This window comes from Nicotiana sylvestris, chromosome 6 (assembly GCF_000393655.2).
Source record: "Nicotiana sylvestris chromosome 6, ASM39365v2, whole genome shotgun sequence".
Taxonomy (NCBI): Eukaryota; Viridiplantae; Streptophyta; class Magnoliopsida; order Solanales; family Solanaceae; genus Nicotiana; species Nicotiana sylvestris.
The window spans coordinates 15,395,800-15,416,078 of NC_091062.1; the positions used below are offsets into that span (position 1 = coordinate 15,395,800).

The 20,279-nt window shown below is 37.0% G+C and overlaps 3 protein-coding genes across 4 annotated transcripts; 1 reads left to right on the forward strand and 2 right to left on the reverse strand.

Annotated features, from left to right (window-relative positions):
• Window positions 1–5,877: 5,877 nt before the first annotated feature.
• LOC138870296 (uncharacterized) lies at window positions 5,878–6,456 on the reverse strand. The gene has a single exon (XM_070148087.1). It carries the CDS (start codon window positions 6,454–6,456, stop codon window positions 5,878–5,880), a length of 579 nt encoding a protein of 192 aa, XP_070004188.1.
• A 4,095-nt stretch (window positions 6,457–10,551) lies between these two features.
• Window positions 10,552–18,004, forward strand: LOC104236859 (gamma aminobutyrate transaminase 3, chloroplastic). Of its 2 annotated transcripts, none has more exons than XM_070147876.1 (18): window positions 10,552–10,727; window positions 13,847–13,980; window positions 14,339–14,423; window positions 14,500–14,572; window positions 14,663–14,760; window positions 14,852–14,944; window positions 15,098–15,171; window positions 15,277–15,315; window positions 15,392–15,480; window positions 15,565–15,630; window positions 15,735–15,805; window positions 16,106–16,237; window positions 16,323–16,410; window positions 16,506–16,584; window positions 16,893–16,983; window positions 17,075–17,153; window positions 17,243–17,358; window positions 17,714–18,004. In XM_070147876.1, the coding sequence occupies exons 1-18, from the start codon at window positions 10,674–10,676 to the stop codon at window positions 17,786–17,788; spliced, it is 1,536 nt and encodes a 511-aa protein (XP_070003977.1). In that variant the 5' UTR covers window positions 10,552–10,673; the 3' UTR covers window positions 17,789–18,004. The 2 variants fall into 2 exon arrangements, with proteins under 2 accessions (XP_070003977.1, XP_009789181.1); XM_009790879.2 differs by having other exon boundaries at window positions 10,553–10,727; window positions 15,565–15,641; window positions 15,731–15,805.
• Window positions 18,005–19,088: 1,084 nt separating this feature from the next.
• Window positions 19,089–19,684, reverse strand: LOC104236860 (uncharacterized). Its single transcript, XM_009790880.2, has 2 exons — window positions 19,486–19,684; window positions 19,089–19,380 (listed from the first exon to the last, which is right to left on the reverse strand). The coding sequence occupies exons 1-2, from the start codon at window positions 19,579–19,581 to the stop codon at window positions 19,261–19,263; spliced, it is 216 nt and encodes a 71-aa protein (XP_009789182.1). The 5' UTR covers window positions 19,582–19,684; the 3' UTR covers window positions 19,089–19,260.
• Window positions 19,685–20,279: the final 595 nt, after the last annotated feature.

Consider the following 20,279-nt stretch of genomic DNA (forward strand, 5'->3'; position numbering starts at 1 on the left):
CAACATGTATTTAAATCAGATATTTAGCCATTATAACAATTTAAGCGACCGTGCTAGAACCACGGGATTCGAGGGTGCCTAACACCTTCCCTCGGGTCAACAGAATTCCTTACTTAGAATTTCTGGTTCGCAGACTTCATTTGGAAAAGTCGAAAATTTCCTCGATTTGGGATTCAAGATAAACCGGTGACTTGGGACACCAAAAGCCAAACCTTTCCCAAGTGGCGACTCTGAATTAAATAAATAATCCCATTTCGAATATTGTCACTTAAATTGGAAAAACTCCCCTCGCGTATTTATCCTTCGGGGCGGGCGCGCAAAAAGGAGGTGTGACAATATTTATCCAGATTTAGATATTACTGTTCTTAAAAAAATGTAAAATTGAGATTCATTTTTTTATGTTAATATCCAAATTTAGATATTAGTGTTTCCATGTCTTTTTGTGTTTTATTTGCGAAACTTGTATGTTAGCATAGTAAACTATATAGTATTTTAGCGTAGAATCCTTGTAGTTTAAGTATTTCTTATAATGGTAGATTGTTATATATACTTTGTACAATTAAATACTCAAAATTATAAAACAAACACACACAAAATTATCAAAAAATTGAATTTGACACACATAAATATTCATGATAGGTTGGTGCTACTAGGTCTCAAATATCGAGCTTGGAACCCAATGGTTATATATACTTTGCATAATTAAATACTTAAAATTATAAAACAAACACACACAAAATTATCAAAAAATTGAATTTGACACACATAAATAATCATGATAAGTTGGTGGTACTGGGCCTCAAATATCGAGCCTGGAACCCAATTGTTATATATAATTTGTACAATTAAATACTCAAAATTATAAAACAAACACACACAAAATTATCAAAAAAATTAAATTTGACACACATAAATATTCATGATAGTTTGATACTACTGGGTCTCAAATATTGAGCTTGGAACCCAATTGTTATATATACTTTGCATAATAAAATACTCAAAATTATAAAACAAACATACACAAAATTATCAAAAAAATTGAATTTGACACACATAAATAATCATGATAAGTTGCTGCTATTGGGCCTCAAATATCGAGCCTGGAACCCATTGTTATATATAATTTGTATAATTAAATACTCAAAATTATAAAACAAACACACATAAAATTATCAAAAAATTGAATTTGACACACATAAATAATCATGATAAGTTGGTGCTAGTGGGCCTCAAAATCGAGCCTGGAACCCAATTGTTATATATACTTTGTACAATTAAATAATAAACGTACAATTAATATTGTTTAATTTACAGTTGACAACATGGAGTCGCCTATACATCCCGGACCTTACTCTCGTGAGCTATTAGTGCTTCAGGGCGAGCATAGGTCCGCCCATATATGGGAGGGATAGTTACTTTCCCAGACTCTCCGCGCTAGGAGAGTGGACGACCTGTGGGATTTTCTGAGGCACAGAGTTCTCCACGAGCATGTAGTCCATCGCCTCCAGGACACCGGATTCTATAGGATTATTGAGATCGGGCGGATACAGGTTGACTGGGCTTTGATCACGGCGTTGATTGAGCGGTGGCGACCGGAGATGCACACTTTTCACCTACCCATTGGTGAGGCTACCATCACGCTACAGGACGTTGAGGTTTTATGTGGCCTGCCCGTTGATGGCATGCCCGTTTCACTGCCTATTGCTATGAGATCTATGTCGCGTGATGCTTATTTGGACATGCTGCAGCAACTCACGGGTTTCAGGCCACAGGACGAGACTGCATCGCTGGGTGCTAGTCGATTGACTTTGACCCCTATTAGACAACACCTGGAGCTACTCCACCCCGATATCACCGATGATACAGAGGAGGTACACATCACCCAGTATACGAGGTTGTTGTTGCTTCTTCTATTTGGAGGGGCCTTGTTCCCGAATACTTCGGGGAACCTAGTCAGCCTGAGATTTTTGCATCATCTTTAGTTGCTAGATGAGTTACCCTATTACAGCTAGGGTGCTGCTGTTCTCGGCTACATGTATAGGCAGATGTGCCGGGCGAGCATGGGCACTTAGAGAGATGTTTGTGGTTTTATGCCGTTTCTACATGTGACAACATATTCAAATAAAGTGTTCATCAGTTCCAACTCTACCTAGTTAGACTTTATCTTAAACATTACGTCAACTTTGTATGTTAGGTTTGGGCCTGGGAGCGGTTCTTGCAGTTTCAGCCACCGCGACCACAATTACTTTCTATTGTAGCACCTCCGTTTCTCCCTCTAGCCAGGAGGTGGGTTCTCCGCCGTACACTTTCACGAGAGTATGATGCTCATCATAATCTCCCACTCTACAGGGATGTGTTGGATCTGCTGGAGGGCGCATGGGTAAATATGTACCTAAACTTACCTGGTGTAGATTAACTTAGTGTTGCGCATACTCATGTTTCATGTTCTTATTTGATAGTTCATCTGGATGCCATACAACGACGATTTGATAGCTTCCCTGCCACCTTATTGCTCGGCCGACCGATTGATTTGGAGCACTTTTGCCCCACTCATATGCCTCGATATTGTGGAGCATCATGCCTCGGAGCGGGTACTTCGGCAGTTTGGCCGCCTGCAGTATATACCGAGGGGGCCTATATGGGAGCCTACACATTATCAGAGGGGTGATCGTTGTAGGGCGGACGGCGCATTTATGGCATGGTTAGCGGCCCAGATCCATATTTGGGACCATTGAGATCAGATGATTCTGCCCCTACCTACACATATCCAGGAGGTTGATCTTCAGAGGTATATGTCCTGGTACCGGCACATCACCCGAATTTTTATCGGGAACCATATTCATCATGCTAGCGGTCGGTACATTCCATTCGCCGGGCGACACGAGGCCCTGGTATGTTTTCTATTATTATTCATTATATAACTGTATTTTAGTGAAATATACGTAGTTTATATTTTATATGTTGTGCAAGCTATTAGACTACACATAGTCTATCAGATGGGACTACAGATGCAGGATTATGTCGGTGATCCTGCGGCCGCCTTGCATGATTATAACCGTCGATTTGTAGAGTTGGCTTCCCGAACACTACAGCAAGCCCGGGAGGATCAGCGTTTGGCACACATGCCTGATTATATGGAGCCATAGCAGTATGAGTGAGGCCCTAGTGTGGCACGAGGTGGTGGTGGCCGACGAGGTGGAGGTACCCGACGAGGTGGTGGTGCCCGACGAGGCGGGGGTGCCGGATGACGTGGCGGTGAGCGGAGAGGAGGTAGTCCCCAGCAAGGGGGCGTTGAGGCCCCTGCTGATTATGCTGCTGCCGATCTGCCAGGTGGCCTACATGAGACGGACATGCCGTTATACAGCCTTGGGATGGATCTCACTCTAGGGACTTCGCAGGTGACCCCGTAGGGTCAATTATTGATCACGGGCACGCACATTTCTGGAGTGGATTGGGATACATACTTTCCAGGCCCGTCTACTGTTGCTGAGGAGTGGCCGACCCGATATTTACATAGTGGGCGTCGGCTAAGTTATGGCTCATCATCACATTCACAGGTATGGTTTTCATAGTATTGAATTAGAATTTGTCTTTATTTTCCATAACTTTTTAAATTTCCCTTTTAAGGCTGAACACGTTATTGACATGGCTGCGACAGATGATTACATTCAGGAGCCCGACGAGATAGTGGTACGACAATTCAAATTGTTGTGACTTATTATATACTTTGTTATTCTGAGCTTTTTATTCTTATGTAGATTTCTACTGGACTGACGGACCCTTCTTCTGATCCTGTCAGCACCACTGATGATCATGCAGCGGCGTATCCGGCTATAAGGAGGCGACTTGATAATGACGATCCCGATAGCATACCCAGGCGGGATGCGATGCGCCTCAGGCCAGTGCCTGCATTGAAGCACACTGGATGCGGGACACATTGATTTTATTCTTTTTTTTTGTATTATATGTAAATAATATTTTTGTATATACATTAACAACAACTTTTATATAATATGTGCATTATTTTTTTATTTATCTGTTAATTAGCTAGTTTCGTACTACAACACAAACACAAGTCGTAAAGAAGTAAAATTCCATTACAATGACTGAAAATAAAGTTCATTACAACTACTTTAGCTTAATAAAAATACACGACAATACACATAAAGATAAATTGATACACTAAACACATACATTTAGTCACTGCCGCCCATTATTCTCTGCTCCAACCACTTAAATTTTTCTAACAGCTTATTTTTTTCTTCTTCTACCTCTTTAAGTTTCGCTTTCAACTCCACAACCTCTTTTTTAAGTTGTTTTTCACGTTCCCACTATTTTAAACACAAATCATTAAGATTGTTTAACAATCCTTTGTAGTATTCCTAATGACAAGGTTCATCAATCCATACCTCAAAATCGCAAATAGGTTCGCCGGGAACCTTATAAAACTTGTTCAAACATTCCCAGAAGCGGCGTCCAACTGCACCATTATCCCAACAACTTTGCATCTGCCATTTTTTTTCGCACTTGCACTTTGGGACATAAATAGGCTGAGACATTTTTCTGTTAAAAAAACTTGCTTTTCAAGGAAGATTTGCTATTAGTTATTTTTGAGCGAAGAAAATATGTAGAATGAGCTCGTCATTTATAGGCAAGACAACACACATAACGTAGTATTTAACCGCGCTACATATAGACATAACGTAATATTTAACCACGTTATGCCTTGCGTGTTAAATGTTCTAACGGGTACAAAACAACTTTATGTCAGATCGACAAGACAACACACACACATAACATAGTATTTAACCGCGCTATATATAGACATAACGTAGTATTTACCCGCGCTATGCTTTACGTGTTAAATGTTCTAACGAGTACGAAATAACTTTATGTCAGTTGGGCAGCTTTTTCAGATCGACAAGACAACACACAGTCATAAATTAATCATATTTATGAAAGTTCAATGTTGTTTCCAGTTCTTCCGAATATATAATTTTTTTTATTATCATTGAAAAACTAAAATGGAGAAATTCAACTCATAATTAACAAACATAATTTTATTTTATAAATCTTGCAACATAAACAAAACAACTAAATATTACAACACAAACTCATTAATAGTTAGGCACAATAGAAGAACACCCACCCCGAGCTTGATTACTGTTGCCACCCAAAGGACATTTGGTCGTGTCCTGTTTGCGAGCATATACCACATCTGTGCGCATAAACGGTATCACTAAACTCCATTTGGTTCCGTATACGCGTTCTCTTCTTCACCTGTATTCGACGCAAATAGGACTTGTTACACACCATTTTAAATGGTTCAGGCGGCCAATAATGCTCAGCACCCACTGGCTGCAACTGCCCACTATATGTGTTTAGGTACTTCACAACACTATATTGTTGATCAACATAGTTGGTTACACCTAAACCAACTTGTTGAAAGCACTTGATGGCATGTGAGCAAGGCATGTGGTAGATATACCATTTCCCACAAGAGCATAACCTTGTAGATTCATTTACAGTATGTACATTATTACCCCGATTTTGATGGATAGCGGTGCGAACTTCAAAAATATTTCTTTCGTTATCATACTGCAAAAATGAATGCCAATGCACTCGCCATCTATATTTCTCAAATATCTGCATCGACACTAGCATAAATTCAACACCCCTTTCCATCAATGACATTGCAGCTGCAGACCTTTCAACAAACCTCTCTGCCATCTGCTTGAATGACATACGCACTATGGCTGTGATAGACAGTCCTCTTGCCGATTTCAATAACCCGTTGAAAAACTCTGACACATTTGTAGTCAGAGTTCCCCATCGTCTGCCACCATCCGCATGCAAAGTCCACTTTTCAGGGTCATGTCACATTAACCAACGATAGGCTGCCTCGTCTTCTTGCTTGATATATTCCATGTGCATCCGGAATTTATGCTGTTGGTGGTCTGTTGCTGCTATCCACATCAAATCATGTAGATCCTTGTTGGGATGTGCCTTCTGGAAATTAGTTTTAAGGTGCCTAACACAGTAACAATAGTATGCATAAGGTTCTTGCCATGCAGGTAAGTTCTCCACAGAACTTAAGATACCATCGTGCCGATCAGATATTAGAAAAATACCGGAATGCTGTTTGACAACGTGCTCTTTCAAGTGGTTCAAAAACAACGTCCACGTCTCTTGGCTTTCATTGGCACAAATAGCAAAAGCTAGAGGAAATATTTGTCCATTAGCATCTACTACCATGGCTATCAACAGCTTGATATCGTACTTTCTATAGGCATGAGTCCCGTCTATGGATATTACGGGCCGACAATGCGAAAAACCATCAATTGCTGGTTTAAACGCCCAGAACATGTAATTGAATGTATATTCTGGTTTACCTGGAATCTGCTCAAGCTTCCATTCAACAACCATCCCGGGGTTAAACTGCTGCAGTGCAGCCATGTACCTAGGCAGATCCGCAAATGACTTATCCCAGTTACCATAGACTATTTCAAATGCTCTTTTGCGCCCAAGATATGCCTTTCTTTTAGTAATTGTGTGGCCATATTCCTGGTGGACTGCTGTAATGCACTCTTTGATTTTATACCTTATGGACGCTTCGATATGCGGAATAAGTACAAGAGATATCAAGTCAATATCCAAGTTGAAGTGATTCCCGTTGAAAGTGTCCATTTCACATGTGTGGGTGGGAATGTATTTACCCACTTACCACATACCTGTCTTCTTCTTCGACGCACGCAACATCCAATTAAATGGCCAAAACCACCTGCGGCAAATAGCCTTGTATACCGTCAGACTTGACTCTGATACCTGTATCTCACGACACTCTTTAACATTGTGCATTTTACAAGCCCTGCTTACGCGTGCTTTATCAGGAAAAAGCATCCCCTTTGCAAGCACCGTTGGTCTAGACTCATCCCACATTGCTGTCCAGATTTCATCAAAATCCCTTGTGAGAGCTTCCACATCCGGCACGGCTGGCAAGTTATCAATATAAGGAATCTTCCTTGAATGAAACGGCACTTCAGACTCATACACTTTTCGTCTATGGGGGCTCTCTTCAAATCGGGTCCTTCCTCCTCGTCCTCTTCATCACCATCCTCACGAGCAAATGGTGTCTCGTCTCCCGATTCATCGGCATTGTTATTGTAATCGCTGTTCTCTTCCTCACTCTGTGCATCTGCCAGATCCTGATGTAATACGTCGTTTTCGGGCAATTGAGTGAGCACAGGTAGTTCAACTTGCTCGTTTTCACTGCACATTTCAACAAAAATATAAGCTACTAAATTAATAAATGCTTTATATATGGCTATATCATTTTACTTACAAGTCGTAATGTGATGACATTCCATGATGGATGTTTTCAGTTAGGTGATGACTACCGGATGGACCACTTGTAAAATTCATATCCGGCCGGTATCCCCTATTAAATAAATGAGCATTAAAATTAATTCAGTACACCAAAAATATACATAATTAACACAAATGAAAATTGAAGTTTACCACTCTTCTTGTGAATTATGGAAAGCGGGGTATAAATTATTTTCTCGCTGCTCATTCGCCGACGGTGATAAATTTAAATCAAGAAAAAATCTTTCATCCGGAACATGTCCGGCAAAAACTGATCCAGAATAACCACCCGATGACTGGGGGTTATCTCTACTACGCACAACCTCGTTTTTTGGAACGTCTTCGACCTTCACGTACATCTCCAACATTGTGATTACAAGAAATTCCCGGCATTCGTCCGGAGTCCTCAGGAAATCACTCAAAGTGTCATCATCGTCGATGTTAAACTCTGAGTAAAAAGCAACCCCTTGCGGCGTAACGGAATACGGATATCTTCCGGTTACTTTGAGTATCACTGAATGTTTTCTCACACTCATTTTTTTGCATAACAACGATATCAATGTTTCATACTCCATTGAAAGTGGCAATTTAACATTACACTTAGCAGGTAAAATGTAGCCCACAGAGTTATTCTTCATCACAACCTCACCTCCCCCCCCCCCAATATAATGATACTCTTATTCTACGTTCTTCAGACATAATGAAAAAATGTTGGAGAATTTAACAACAATAGAAACCAGCAAGAGTTAAAAAAAAAATTTTGAATGAAGTTGTGGCGATTCTACGATGTTTATATAGGAAATGGCTAGCCGGAGAGTTTTTTTTTTTGTATATAGCGCCACAAAAAGTGCCTTTATACGCTTTTGGATTATTGAACCCAGAAATTATTGGTGGGGTCAGGTAATAAGGGGTATAGCGTCATTAATAGTGGCACTATGTAATATGTGTCAGTTTTACTATATATAACACCACAAAAAGTGGCGCTATACAGTAACGGTGCAGTTACCGTTACTGTATAGTGCCACTTTTTGTGGCGTTATATATAGTTTGGTAACTTTTTTTTAACACTTATTTGCGTATTTTGAGTAAAAAAAAACCACATTTTGGTTCCGGACTCATACTTGAGTGGGTAATCAAACCAAATATTTTGTACACGTTCTCTTATTCTTTCCTATTTATCTACGACGTGTAATCAATAAACAAAAATTTCTTAAACTTTCTAATGTTGATCTTCACAGTCAAATCCATTTAGGATATCTTGTCTAAAAATAAAAAAAAATAATAGAAATACGGTACATGATTCTAGACGAGTTTAAATGATGATGTAAAAAATATTTACATAATAAGATCACGTATTACAATAACTATTAATTGATAATTAAGATTAGATTACCACTACATGAAAAATGGCTTCTAAGGAGGGGAATATGGTCCCAAAAAGCCAAATCCTGAAAATATAATTTTTTTACATTGTCAATCTATAACATAATGGGGAGATTGATGAGGATGTCTATTACAAACGAGGGTAAACCACAATGAAGTATTTGGGCCTGAGAATAAGTTGTGCATGGGTCAGAATGTGAAACAGCCCAACAAGAGGTTATTGGACTACAATTGGGATCTAAGTTGAAGTACATGTGTCAAGAAATTACTGGACGAGAGGAATTATAGTTACTATAACTATCAGCTCATGGAAATGTAGGGGTAGGCAAATAGAAGTCTCTTCTTTATTTTGGCTTAGTTCTTGTTGGAGCACTCTGGGATCTCCATCCATTCTTCTTTTTCATTTTCCTCTTTTTAGTTGTTCATTTGGTTGTTGCTACTTTGAGAGTTTGATTTAGATTTGTAATTCTATTTTCTGATCAATACAATATGGATCCACCTCGTCATACATCGTATCGGAGCTAGATGGATGAAATGCATACTCGCATTCGGTGTGTTGTGCGATAAGAATGTACTACTAAAACTTAAAGGTACGTTTTATATGGGGGTGATTGGACCGACTATGTTGTATGAGGTTGTCAAGATCTCTCATGTCCAGAAGATGAAAGTAGCTGAAGGATGTTGAAATGGATGTGTTGGCATACCATGTTAGATAACATTAAGAATGAAGATATTCGGGAAAAAATGGGAGTAGCCACCGTGGATAAGATGCCAGAGTGAGGCTGAGATGGTTCGGACATGTGAAGAGCAAAAGTACAGATGTCGGGCCCCAACGTGGAGATGTGAAAGGTTGGCCTTGGTGGATAGTAGGAGATGTAGAGGTAAACCTAATAAGTATTAAGGAGAGGTGATTAGGCAAGACATAACGCAACTTCAGCTTACTGTGGACATGACATTTGATAAGAGGGTGTGGAAGTTAAGGATTAGGATAGAGAGTTGGTAGGTAGTCGAGTGATTCTCCTTTTCGTCCCCTTACCTGTAGTATTAGTGTCTGTAATTGATTCTTATTGATTGTTATCTTTCGCTTTGATTTTTATAATATCTTGTTGTTATTGTTACTGTTTGTTGCTACTGCTTTGTTTCTTTTTTTTTTAGCCATTCTTATTTTCTTTAGCCGACAGTCTATCGGAAATTAAATAACCTTTCTGTCTTTTCAGAATAGGGTCTGTGTACACACTATTCTCCCCAGATCCCAGGGTAGGGTTTGTTGTTGTTGTTGTCGTCGCCGCCATCATCAATCTATAACTTAAATCTTTTAGATTTAGCTTGTTCAGAGAAAACATTTGATCCAATGAAAATTTAACCAAAAGTCAGTTGTACTTTGTGATGTTGTGTTAGTACAAAAACAATAAAGACCAGATACAATGCATGAGAGAAATGTCTCTATGTTAGGATTTTGAAGTACATGCATTGGTAAAATAGTATCATTGGTAAAAACATAGGATTCCTGCAATTTTTACAAAAAATTAACTGCGTTTTAGGCCATTGTGTAATATATAAGAATTTTACCATGATTAGTGACCAAATTCAATGAACAGTAAACTTGTGGTCTTTTTCCTTCCCAAAAATATCACAGCCTTAAAAAAATTTATAACTATTGGTTGAATGTCCGATGAATAGGGAATTGTGACATTACAAAAATTTTGTCTTTATATAAATGACATTATTACCATATTTTAACAAGACAGCTGAGTCATTGATTGTCACTTGTCAATTGTTTTTTCCTTTCTTTGTTCTCTTCAACTTTTTGCATGCTTTTGTTTAACTTAAATCTTATAGCTCGAAGAAAGAGGGAACAAAGAACATAAGGAGGTTTTTGGTATATATAATTATAATTAATTCCTAAGGAATTTTGAAGGGAATTAATGGCAAAGATTACTAGTCTAATTGGATCTGGGATCATAGCAGCCACTAACCAGGTTTGTTTTATGACCTTTAATTTGTTATAGAAAATGGGGTTCTTGTTTTTTTTTTCTTTCATTTTTTATGTGAAATGATGTTCTTGTTTTTTTTTTTTTTCATTTATTATGTGAAATGGGATTCTTGATTGTAACAATAATTTCTGTTGCTATGTGCTTCTGGGTTTTGAATGTGCTTTCGTGTAAAGTTTTTTTTTTCCTTTTTCTTTTGACTTAGAAATTATCAGCTTCTTTTGGTTGTTGCTGCTTCTTCTCACTTAAGATAATCTTCCAAAGTATTTTTGAAGTTTCATTTAGCTTTCTCAGAGTAGAGGGTTCAGGATTGATCATCATTTTGGGTTTGGGTAGTTCAAGCTTTACATATGTATCAATTTTTTTTTTACTAATAAGTACTTTGTCCGTTTCAATATATGTGAACATGTTTGACTGAACATGAAGTTTAAGAAAAAAAATGAAAGACTTTGAAATTTGTGGTCCTAAATAAGTCAAAAGGGGGTCCAAAGTATTTGTGTGATTATAAAAAGTTCTCGTTAAGGGTATAATTGGAAATTTAAGTTAATTTTTTTTCAAATTTAGAAAGAAATCATTCTTTTTGGAACGAACTAAAAAAGAAATAGGTTTATACGAGTATAAATATTAAATTTCGAATCCATTAACTTAAATTATTAGTGCGTAAGTGACATTCCAAACTCATAAACCTCAAACTCCATGTGAGGTTGTGACATTTCTATTTAGGTTGTTTTGTTTCTTTTCTTTTTGGATTAGTTAAGGTGAGTTCCGTATGTTGTTAAGAGTCAACGTAAGATTTTCACCCAACAGATTTAAAAAATAAAAAAATAAATATGTAAAGAAGCTGAGAGGATTCAACATATATATATATATATATATATATATATATATATATATATATATATATATATATATATATATATATATATATAAAGTATGATTTGCTGCCTCAAGAAGCTTTAAGCTAGAGATGGCAAAATAAGCACATCTAGTCTAATAGTCTGTCTGGCCAAAAGTGCTTTTTTTTTTTTTTTTTGTCAAATTTTTTTTTGGCCAAAAATTGAGGTGTTTGGCCAAACTTCTGGAAGGAAAAAAGTGCTTTTGAGGAGAAGCAGAAGCAGTTTTGGAGAAGAGAAAAAAGTAGCTTATCTCCAAAAGCACCTTTTTGAGAAGCACTTTTGAGAAAAATACACTTAGAAGCAGTTTTTTAAAGCTTGGCCAAATACTAATTGCTGCTCAGAAGTGCTTTTAAAACTAATTAGTCAAACACAAACTGCTCCTCACCAAAAGTACTTTTGAGAAAAACACTTTTTTAAAAAAAACACTTCTCAAAATAAGATGATTTTTGCAGCTTGGCCAAACGGGTTATAAGTTTAAACAGGATGAGTTATGACTTATTGGTTAACTTGCTTTGAACTATTGAATTAGCCGATTGAATTATGACCTGTTATTATGATCCTTCTTGATCCAACAAATTTTGGGGACAAGTGCACAAATAGTCATTCTCAGGAATGCTATTTAAGAATTAGCCAATATTTATTTTGTCCTGAATTTTTAAACTAAAAATATTAATCATGACATTTTTGTCCTGAAACTTTGAATTGAAAAATTAAAATTCAAGATGCACTACCTATTTTCTAATTAACAGCACTTTAGAATGGCTAGCTGATGTCATTTCTACCAAATTTTGACACAATTTCGACTTGTTGAGTTATGACCCATTTATTAATTTGACTCATTTTAACCTAATCCACCAATTGCCACCTCTAGTGCTGTAATGGAGTATATATAAAGGTGTTTGATAACAAGTCTACAATCCAAAATTGTGCTTTTATCCGGAGGATCTTCATGTATATCACTTTGGACAATGTGGCACAATTGACTATTCCCTCTGTTCTAATTTATGTGAACGAACCTGTTTGATTGGGCGTGAAGTTTAAGAAAAAATGAACTTTTGGAATTTGTGGTCCTAAACAAGTCTTGGAATTTATGGTCCTAAACAAGTCAAAAAGGGATCAGAGTATTTGTGTGGTTACAAAAGCTTCTCATTAAGGGTAGAATTGTAAGTCTAAGCTAAATTGTTTTCAAATTTAGAAAGTGACCATTCTTTTTTTAACGAACCAAAAAGTAAATAGGTTCACGTAAACTGAAATGGAGGGAGTATTAATCAGGCAATTTGCAGTAGTTTCTTTTGACTTAAAAAGATAAAATTACCTTGATCAGTTTACAGAACGCTAGAACGGTCTGTTATGATTTTCCTAAGAAACTTAAACAGCAAATCATTTATTGTTTGGTTTGTTAAACAAACTGTTACTGCTTCTTTTCAAGTTCATGGAGCTGAGGGTCTATCGGAAACAACATCTCTACATTCGCAAGGTTGGGATAAGGTGTACGTAAAGTACCCTTTCAAGAACCTACTTACGGGATTTCACTGGATTTTTGTTGTTGTTGTTATTGTTTTGTTAAACAAAGTGCTTTAGTGCCTTCATCAGAGTTCTTGAATAATCTGTCTGTTCATTATATAATACATTCTACTGTGGAAAAAAAAGCAGCTCGGTGCACTAAGCTCCTGTTATGTGTGGGGGCCGGGGAAGGGTCGGACCACAAAAATCTATTCTACGCAGCATTACCCTGCATTTTGCGAGAGGCTGTTTACACGGCTTGAACCCGTGACCTCCTGGTCACAACTTTTACCAGTTACGCTAAGGCTCTGCCTTCAATATATTCTACTGTGAGATCTTTGATTTTATTGTTTGGTATGTTACAGCTGATAAATTACAATCCACATATTGCTTATGTTCAAGCATCATCATCTTTTATAATACTCCAATATATCAGCTGGATGATCAGTTATGAGTCATAGTTGGTGCATGAGGTTTTCTTTATCTTATAAATATACGATTGACCTCAAATTTTGCACACAAGTCATAAATAAAATTACGGACCTATTTCAACTTTCGGAATCGGATTCCGACCCTCTTATCAATAAAGTCAACTCCCGGTCAAACTTCTCAACCTTCCAAACATTTAACTTTCCAACTTTTGCCAGTTAGCAGAGTATATGCAATCTTCCATTTTGATTCTGGTTTTTAATTTATTGTGTTTTACAGGTCGGTTCCCGTGTAAAGCATATTCCTGTTGTTAGCAATTTGCAGAAACAAATCGTTTGCGATCCTAAACAGATTAGATGGAGTAGCACTGAAACATCTTTGAAGAATGATATTTCATCAGCTGACATTAGAGGGTAAATCTTGTTTTCCTTTCCTACCGCTTGATCTCTATCTAAGTGACTATTTAGTACTTCTCTATATTTGTGGCACTGTTTGATTGGGCACATAGTTTAAAAAAAGAATGAATTTTGAAACTTGTAGTCTAACACAAGCCTTAGACATTTGCGAGGGATGAGAATTTTGAAGTGATATTGTTTCTAATTATAGGGAGGTGATATTCTTTTTGGAACAAACTAAAAAGGATAGTGTGCCACATAATCTGTTTTCGGTATGTTGTCTGAATGTATTTCATTACCTTGAGAATCGAGGTACACGGTCTCTCAAACAAGTTTACTAACTTGTGAGTAACCAAAATGTGGTTCATATTTTCAGATATAAGGGACATGATATGTTGGCACCCTTCACTGCCGGGTGGCAGACTACTGATGTGGATCCTTTAGTCATACAAAAGTCCGAGGTTAGATTTGTGTCTTTCTTTGGCGATCAACTTAAGAAACCTCTGATGTGCTTAACGTTTGTGCGATTTGTCATAGGGTTCTTATGTTTATGACATAAATGGGAAGAAGTATCTTGATGCTCTAGCTGGTTTGTGGTGCACAGCTTTAGGTACTTACAATCCTTGGTGCACTATTTTTGTGTACCACTTTTTCCTCCAAAATATTTAACTCATAGTCGTCTTGTTACACATTATTGTAGGGGGAAATGAGCCTCGTCTTGTTGCCGCTGCAACTAAACAACTCAATCAGTTGCCCTTTTACCATTCGTTTTGGAATCGTACCACAAAGCCTTCTTTGGTATGGCAAATTCTCAATAGTGGCCTTATACAGAAAGACAAGAAATCTCATTTTTTTAGATTACAAGCTGATTTTATTTTCAAACATACAGGATCTGGCAACAGAACTCCTGGATTTGTTTACTGCAAATAAAATGGCGAAAGCTTTCTTCACAAATAGCGGATCAGAAGCTAATGACACTCAGGTTTTGTTTATTGCCTTCAAATATTTAAATAGATTCTCTAGCTGCTACTCAGATTTATTGGAGATTTGATAGGATAATTTTATTTTTTGTTCAAGTTTGTGTTTGCATGTCTACATTGTCAGGACATTAACTTTTTACGCTTTCAATCTGTAGGTGAAGCTGGTATGGTATTACAACAATGCGCTTGGGAGGCCAGATAAAAAGAAATTTATTGCTCGAATAAAATCGTAATCTGATTTCTCAACTCCTGGTTTCTTGTTTTGTGTATGTGCGTGTCTTATGTTGTATCTCCTTTGGCGTACATAATCTTCATTCTTGTAACCTTCAAACAGATACCATGGATCTACTCTCATTTCCGCCAGTCTCTCTGGGTAATATGCTTTTCCATTTTGGGTAATCAATTTACTTATTTCAAGTATTCTTTTTGTTAATATTGTTCTTTTGCAGTCTTCCTGCATTACATCAGAAATTTGATTTGCCGGCTCCATTTGTTCTGCACACTGACTGCCCTCATTATTGGCGCTATCATTTGCCAGGTATTTATTTATCCTTATCTCTTATCGTATACTGATCATATACGGTCTAAATAACTACCTATTTACTAAAATGTTGCATGTCAGGTGAGACGGAAGAGGAGTTCTCGACAAGATTGGCCAATAATTTGGAAAATCTTATACTCAAAGAGGGTCCTGAAACAGTAACATTCTATCTACTTTTATCACTTATCATGTTTTCCTTGTGTCATAAATGGTGAATGGATGCTGATTAATTTACTTGTTCACTTAGATAGCTGCTTTCATTGCCGAACCAGTCATGGGGGCAGGAGGTGTCATACCTCCTCCGGCAACCTATTTCGATAAGGTTAGATTTTCCTTCACAAGATAGCTGATGCATTGCCGAATAAAGGAACAACGAGTGTTTTTCCTTACGCGATGCTTTAGAACGAGGCAACCGCCCCCAAACACCTTTTCTTTTATATTTCATTAGGAATTCGTGGGGCTCCTCAAGATAATAGTCTTTGCAAGAACTTACTGCTATTATACACCTTTCAACTACAATTCCTGTTTTATTCGTAATTCTGAAGTTAATCGTTATTTTCTTCCTAGGTATTATGCTTATATATAACTAGCTGAAACAATACTTCATCCTACTGATTTTTAGATCCAAGCTATAGTCAAGAAGTATGACATTCTTTTCATTGCGGATGAGGTTATATGTGGATTTGGAAGGCTTGGGACAACGTTCGGCTGTGAAAAATACAACATTAAACCTGATCTTGTCTCTGTAGCAAAGGTAAAAGTTTTAACTATATCCAATCTATGCAAATTACAGCTTATATCTGGATTCTCAGTTTGTCTTTCTTTAACTCTTCTTTCAGGCTCTTTCTTCTGGATATATGCCAATCGGCGCAGTCCTTGTAAGCCCTGAAGTTTCTGATGTCATAAATTCTCAAAGCAACAAACTTGGTGAGCATATTATCGGTTCGATAAAATATAATATCGTCTTTTCTTTGAAACCAAATATAATTCATAGCTCTCTCTTTTTCTCTCTCTATAACTAGGTACATTTTCACATGGATTTACTTACTCCGGGCACCCTGTCTCGTGTGTGGTTGCCTTGGAAACACTCAAGATATACAAGTATGCAATCCTTTCTCCTTCTTGTATGGACTGAAAACATGTTTTAAATTTTTTCCCATCTTCTTGAGTCGAGAGTCTATTGTAAACAGACTCTCTACCCTCCAGGATAGGGGTAAAGTCTGCGTACACACTACCCTCCCTATACCCCACTTGTGGAATTATACTGGGTTGTTGTTGTTGTTGTATTTTTTTCTCATCTAATTTACTTTTAACCATCACTGCTTAATGATGTCAAAGACAGTATTTTCTATCTTGCATGTTGTACTTACCTACTGCGTAAACGCTGAAAAGAGCCGAATTATTTTCAGGGAAAGAAATATTATCGAGCAAGTAAACAGAATATCACCAAAGTTCCAAGAAGGTTTGAAAGCATTCTCTGATAGTCCCATAGTCGGGGAGGTATAGTAATTTTCATTGTAGAAGCCAGCTAAAACGTCTTAATTACTTTCGGTTTATTTTATCCATTCTTAAATTTTGTTCCGATTTTCAGACAAGGGGAACTGGTTTGCTACATGGTACAGAGTTTACAGATAACAAATCTCCGAACGATCCTTTTCCACCTGAATGGGGTATGCTTTCGCTCTTTAATTAATTCGTCTTAATCTAAGATTAAGTTAACTCTAGGCTCAGTTTGACAAATTGTTCGTTCTTTGCTCAGGTATTGGTGCATATTTTGGAGCACAGTGTGAGAAGTACGGGATGTTAGTACGTGTTGCTGGTGATAACATAATGATGTCTCCTCCATATATTTTGAGTTTAAAAGAAATTGATGAGGTATGTTCCTAAAAATGGTTGTTTGAAATATTCCAACAACTTGGCCAGTAAGCGTTGTCAACATTTCTAGAGAACAAATAAATAAATCACTATAACGACAAGCGCTACCATTTTTTATATATTTATATCCAATATTTTTATTTTTCTTATTATTAATATATACATATTTACGAAAATTTCTGTCGAACACGCGTAACATGACAGTGCTTGAGATAAGGTGCCTAAGCCCCTGATCAACTTGGCATCACATTTGTATTTGAATGTTCGTTTCTTCGGATTTTTTCTCAATTTTTCTAAGATTTTAAGCAGTTTCTTGATATCTGAAAACCGATTAAAATAGTTCTTGTTTTTGCAGTTGATAGTCAAATATGGGAAAGCACTTAAGGATACTGAAAAGAGAGTTGAAGAACTCAAGTCCCAGAACAAGTAAAAGCTGATGGAAAAAAAAAGTGGAAAAAGAGGGGGAAATTCAAGTCCAATTGAAGTCAGTCTTTTAGCCACTCTCATTAGATGTGTAATGTAAATAAATCAATTAACTATGCTCGTATCTTAGAATAGCTGGGAAATCTTATGTATCTATTTAGAGGATTTATCATAGTTAGACTTGTTTTACTCTGATCTTCAATCTACATCAAAAATTTTTTTATCTCTGTGCTTTTAACTGTCTAACAACAACAACAACAACGACCCAGTATTATCCCACAAGTGGTGCTTTTAACTGTCTAAGCTTTGTGAAATATAGCCAGATAGTTCACATTTTCAAGTTGCACTCATCTGACTTTCTGTAGCTATTTTGCTAGTGGTAGTGTATTATGCAACTTTCTGCTCCAAAATTCTAATGAAGGATGGCTTGTCTACAAGGAAAATGTGGGGTTAAAACGGCTTCTTAACGTGGTGTGATATTGTCCATTCTGGGCTAAGCTTGCATGGTTTTCCATAAAAGGTCTCACACCATTAAGAGATCCCTATACCTTATATGTCGTCTTCCCCTTGAACCAGTTCTCCGTGACCATTACCACGATCCACGGGTTAATTTCCGAGATTCACTGTTCGTCGTCACCCACATCGTTAGAGTATTTATGGCAACCGAAACCTGCAATTATATTCTTTTTGTGTCTGCGCCTCCAAGATCGTATGGGTAAGCAAATCGAGCCCCAAACCATCACTCTACCATCGTCATACTCGTCCCGCTGAATCTGGGCTTTGATACCAACTGTTGGGTAAAACAACCCAAAGATACTCTTGACATGGTGTGATATTGTCCGCTCTAGGCCAAGCGAGCACGATTTTCCCTAAATGGCATCACACTATTAAGAAAATCTATACTTTCTATGTAGACTCCCAATATTTTCAACAACGAACGTGAAACTTTATTCTAAGCCCAATAGAAAATACATAAAAACCTTGCTAAACATGGCGCAGTTTGCAACTTGCACACTTAAACTAGATTGATTGTCATTATGGCAATCAGGATTTTGGGTTTTTACACGCAATCTTGGTTTCATGCAGCATGAAGGGGATCCTTGGTGTAACTGGTAAAGTTGTTGTCATGTGACCAGTAGGTCACGGGTTTGAACAGCGGAAATAGCCTCTTGAAGAAATACAGGTTGCACCGTTGTAGTCTGGCCTTCCCCGGACCCCGCACATAGCGGGAGCTTAGTGCACCGGGCTACCCTTGGTTTCATGCATTACAGAAAATTCAAATGATCTACTATAGCTAGAGAGATCAATTAGCCAAAATTCACATCCAGCAGGGTAATTCCAATGACTAAAACAAATACCAAACCAAACAAGATATTCATACAAACCTTACAAATTGGTTAAAGGAACATAAAAATTTAGGTGTATGGGAGGCAATGCAATAGCTAGAAATTAGATAATATATGAATGGAGTACATAGAATTAAGATTTATTGGGTTTTTGTTTATCAGCTTTTCTTCTAGCTCTCCTTTCTCTAGAGCTAACATATTTGAATCCACCACTTTCTGATTCTTCTGCATCTTCAAATTCTCTAAATGATTTCTACACTTTCCCAAAATAGGTGAAAAATTAATAAACAACAAGTATTTTCAGTAAGTTATAGAGTTCAATAAGGAAGAAAAATTGTAAGAAAAGTATAATATGTACCTCTCTAATCTCTGAAAAGCTGACTACATAAAATGTAACAGCTGCTGCTGCTATAATTCCTAGCACTGGAAATCCTACTTGTTGAATTGCATCCATTCTCGTGCTTTATTTTTATTTTATTTTTTTCCTTTTCACTCTTGAGCTTAGATTAGATATCTGATTTCTTGTTTTTCTTTTTCTTTCTTTTTTGGATGATATAAGATAAGGTGTTTGTACTTGTAGATAATGTTAGATAAGGACTTGTAATGGCCAAAAATCCACTTGTTATCCTAGAGAGACAAGTCCTCTCATCCCCACTTGTTTACTGGGTAATTTTTAGGATGGTATTTTTACTTTATTGTATCAAATTCTTTAAATTATTTTCTGCAGAGAAAAAATACTCAATTTTATTTAAGTATTACGAAAGTCACTAAATTACTTTTTATAGCTAAGAAACCACTCAACTTTGCCTATATATTATATTAGAAAAATAACCTTGTTTTTCTCCTATTGTCTTCTGTATGATACTTGGATTAAATTGAGTGATTCTTTTATTATAAAAAAACAATATTGACTATTATTTAATTACCTACATTTAAGTGACTTTTCGTTGACTTTAATAAATATAATAAAATAAAAGTTACACAACCAGGAACTCTTTCATGTGCCAATGGGTTAGAGAGAATTGAGATGCTCCTCCTTCTCTCTGAGATCTAGTTTTCCTCCCCTTTTCTAGTCACTCCTCTTAAGCCAATAAGGTTTCTACCTACACCATTCCTATCTCATGAACATACATACTGTATGCCGTTATAGAT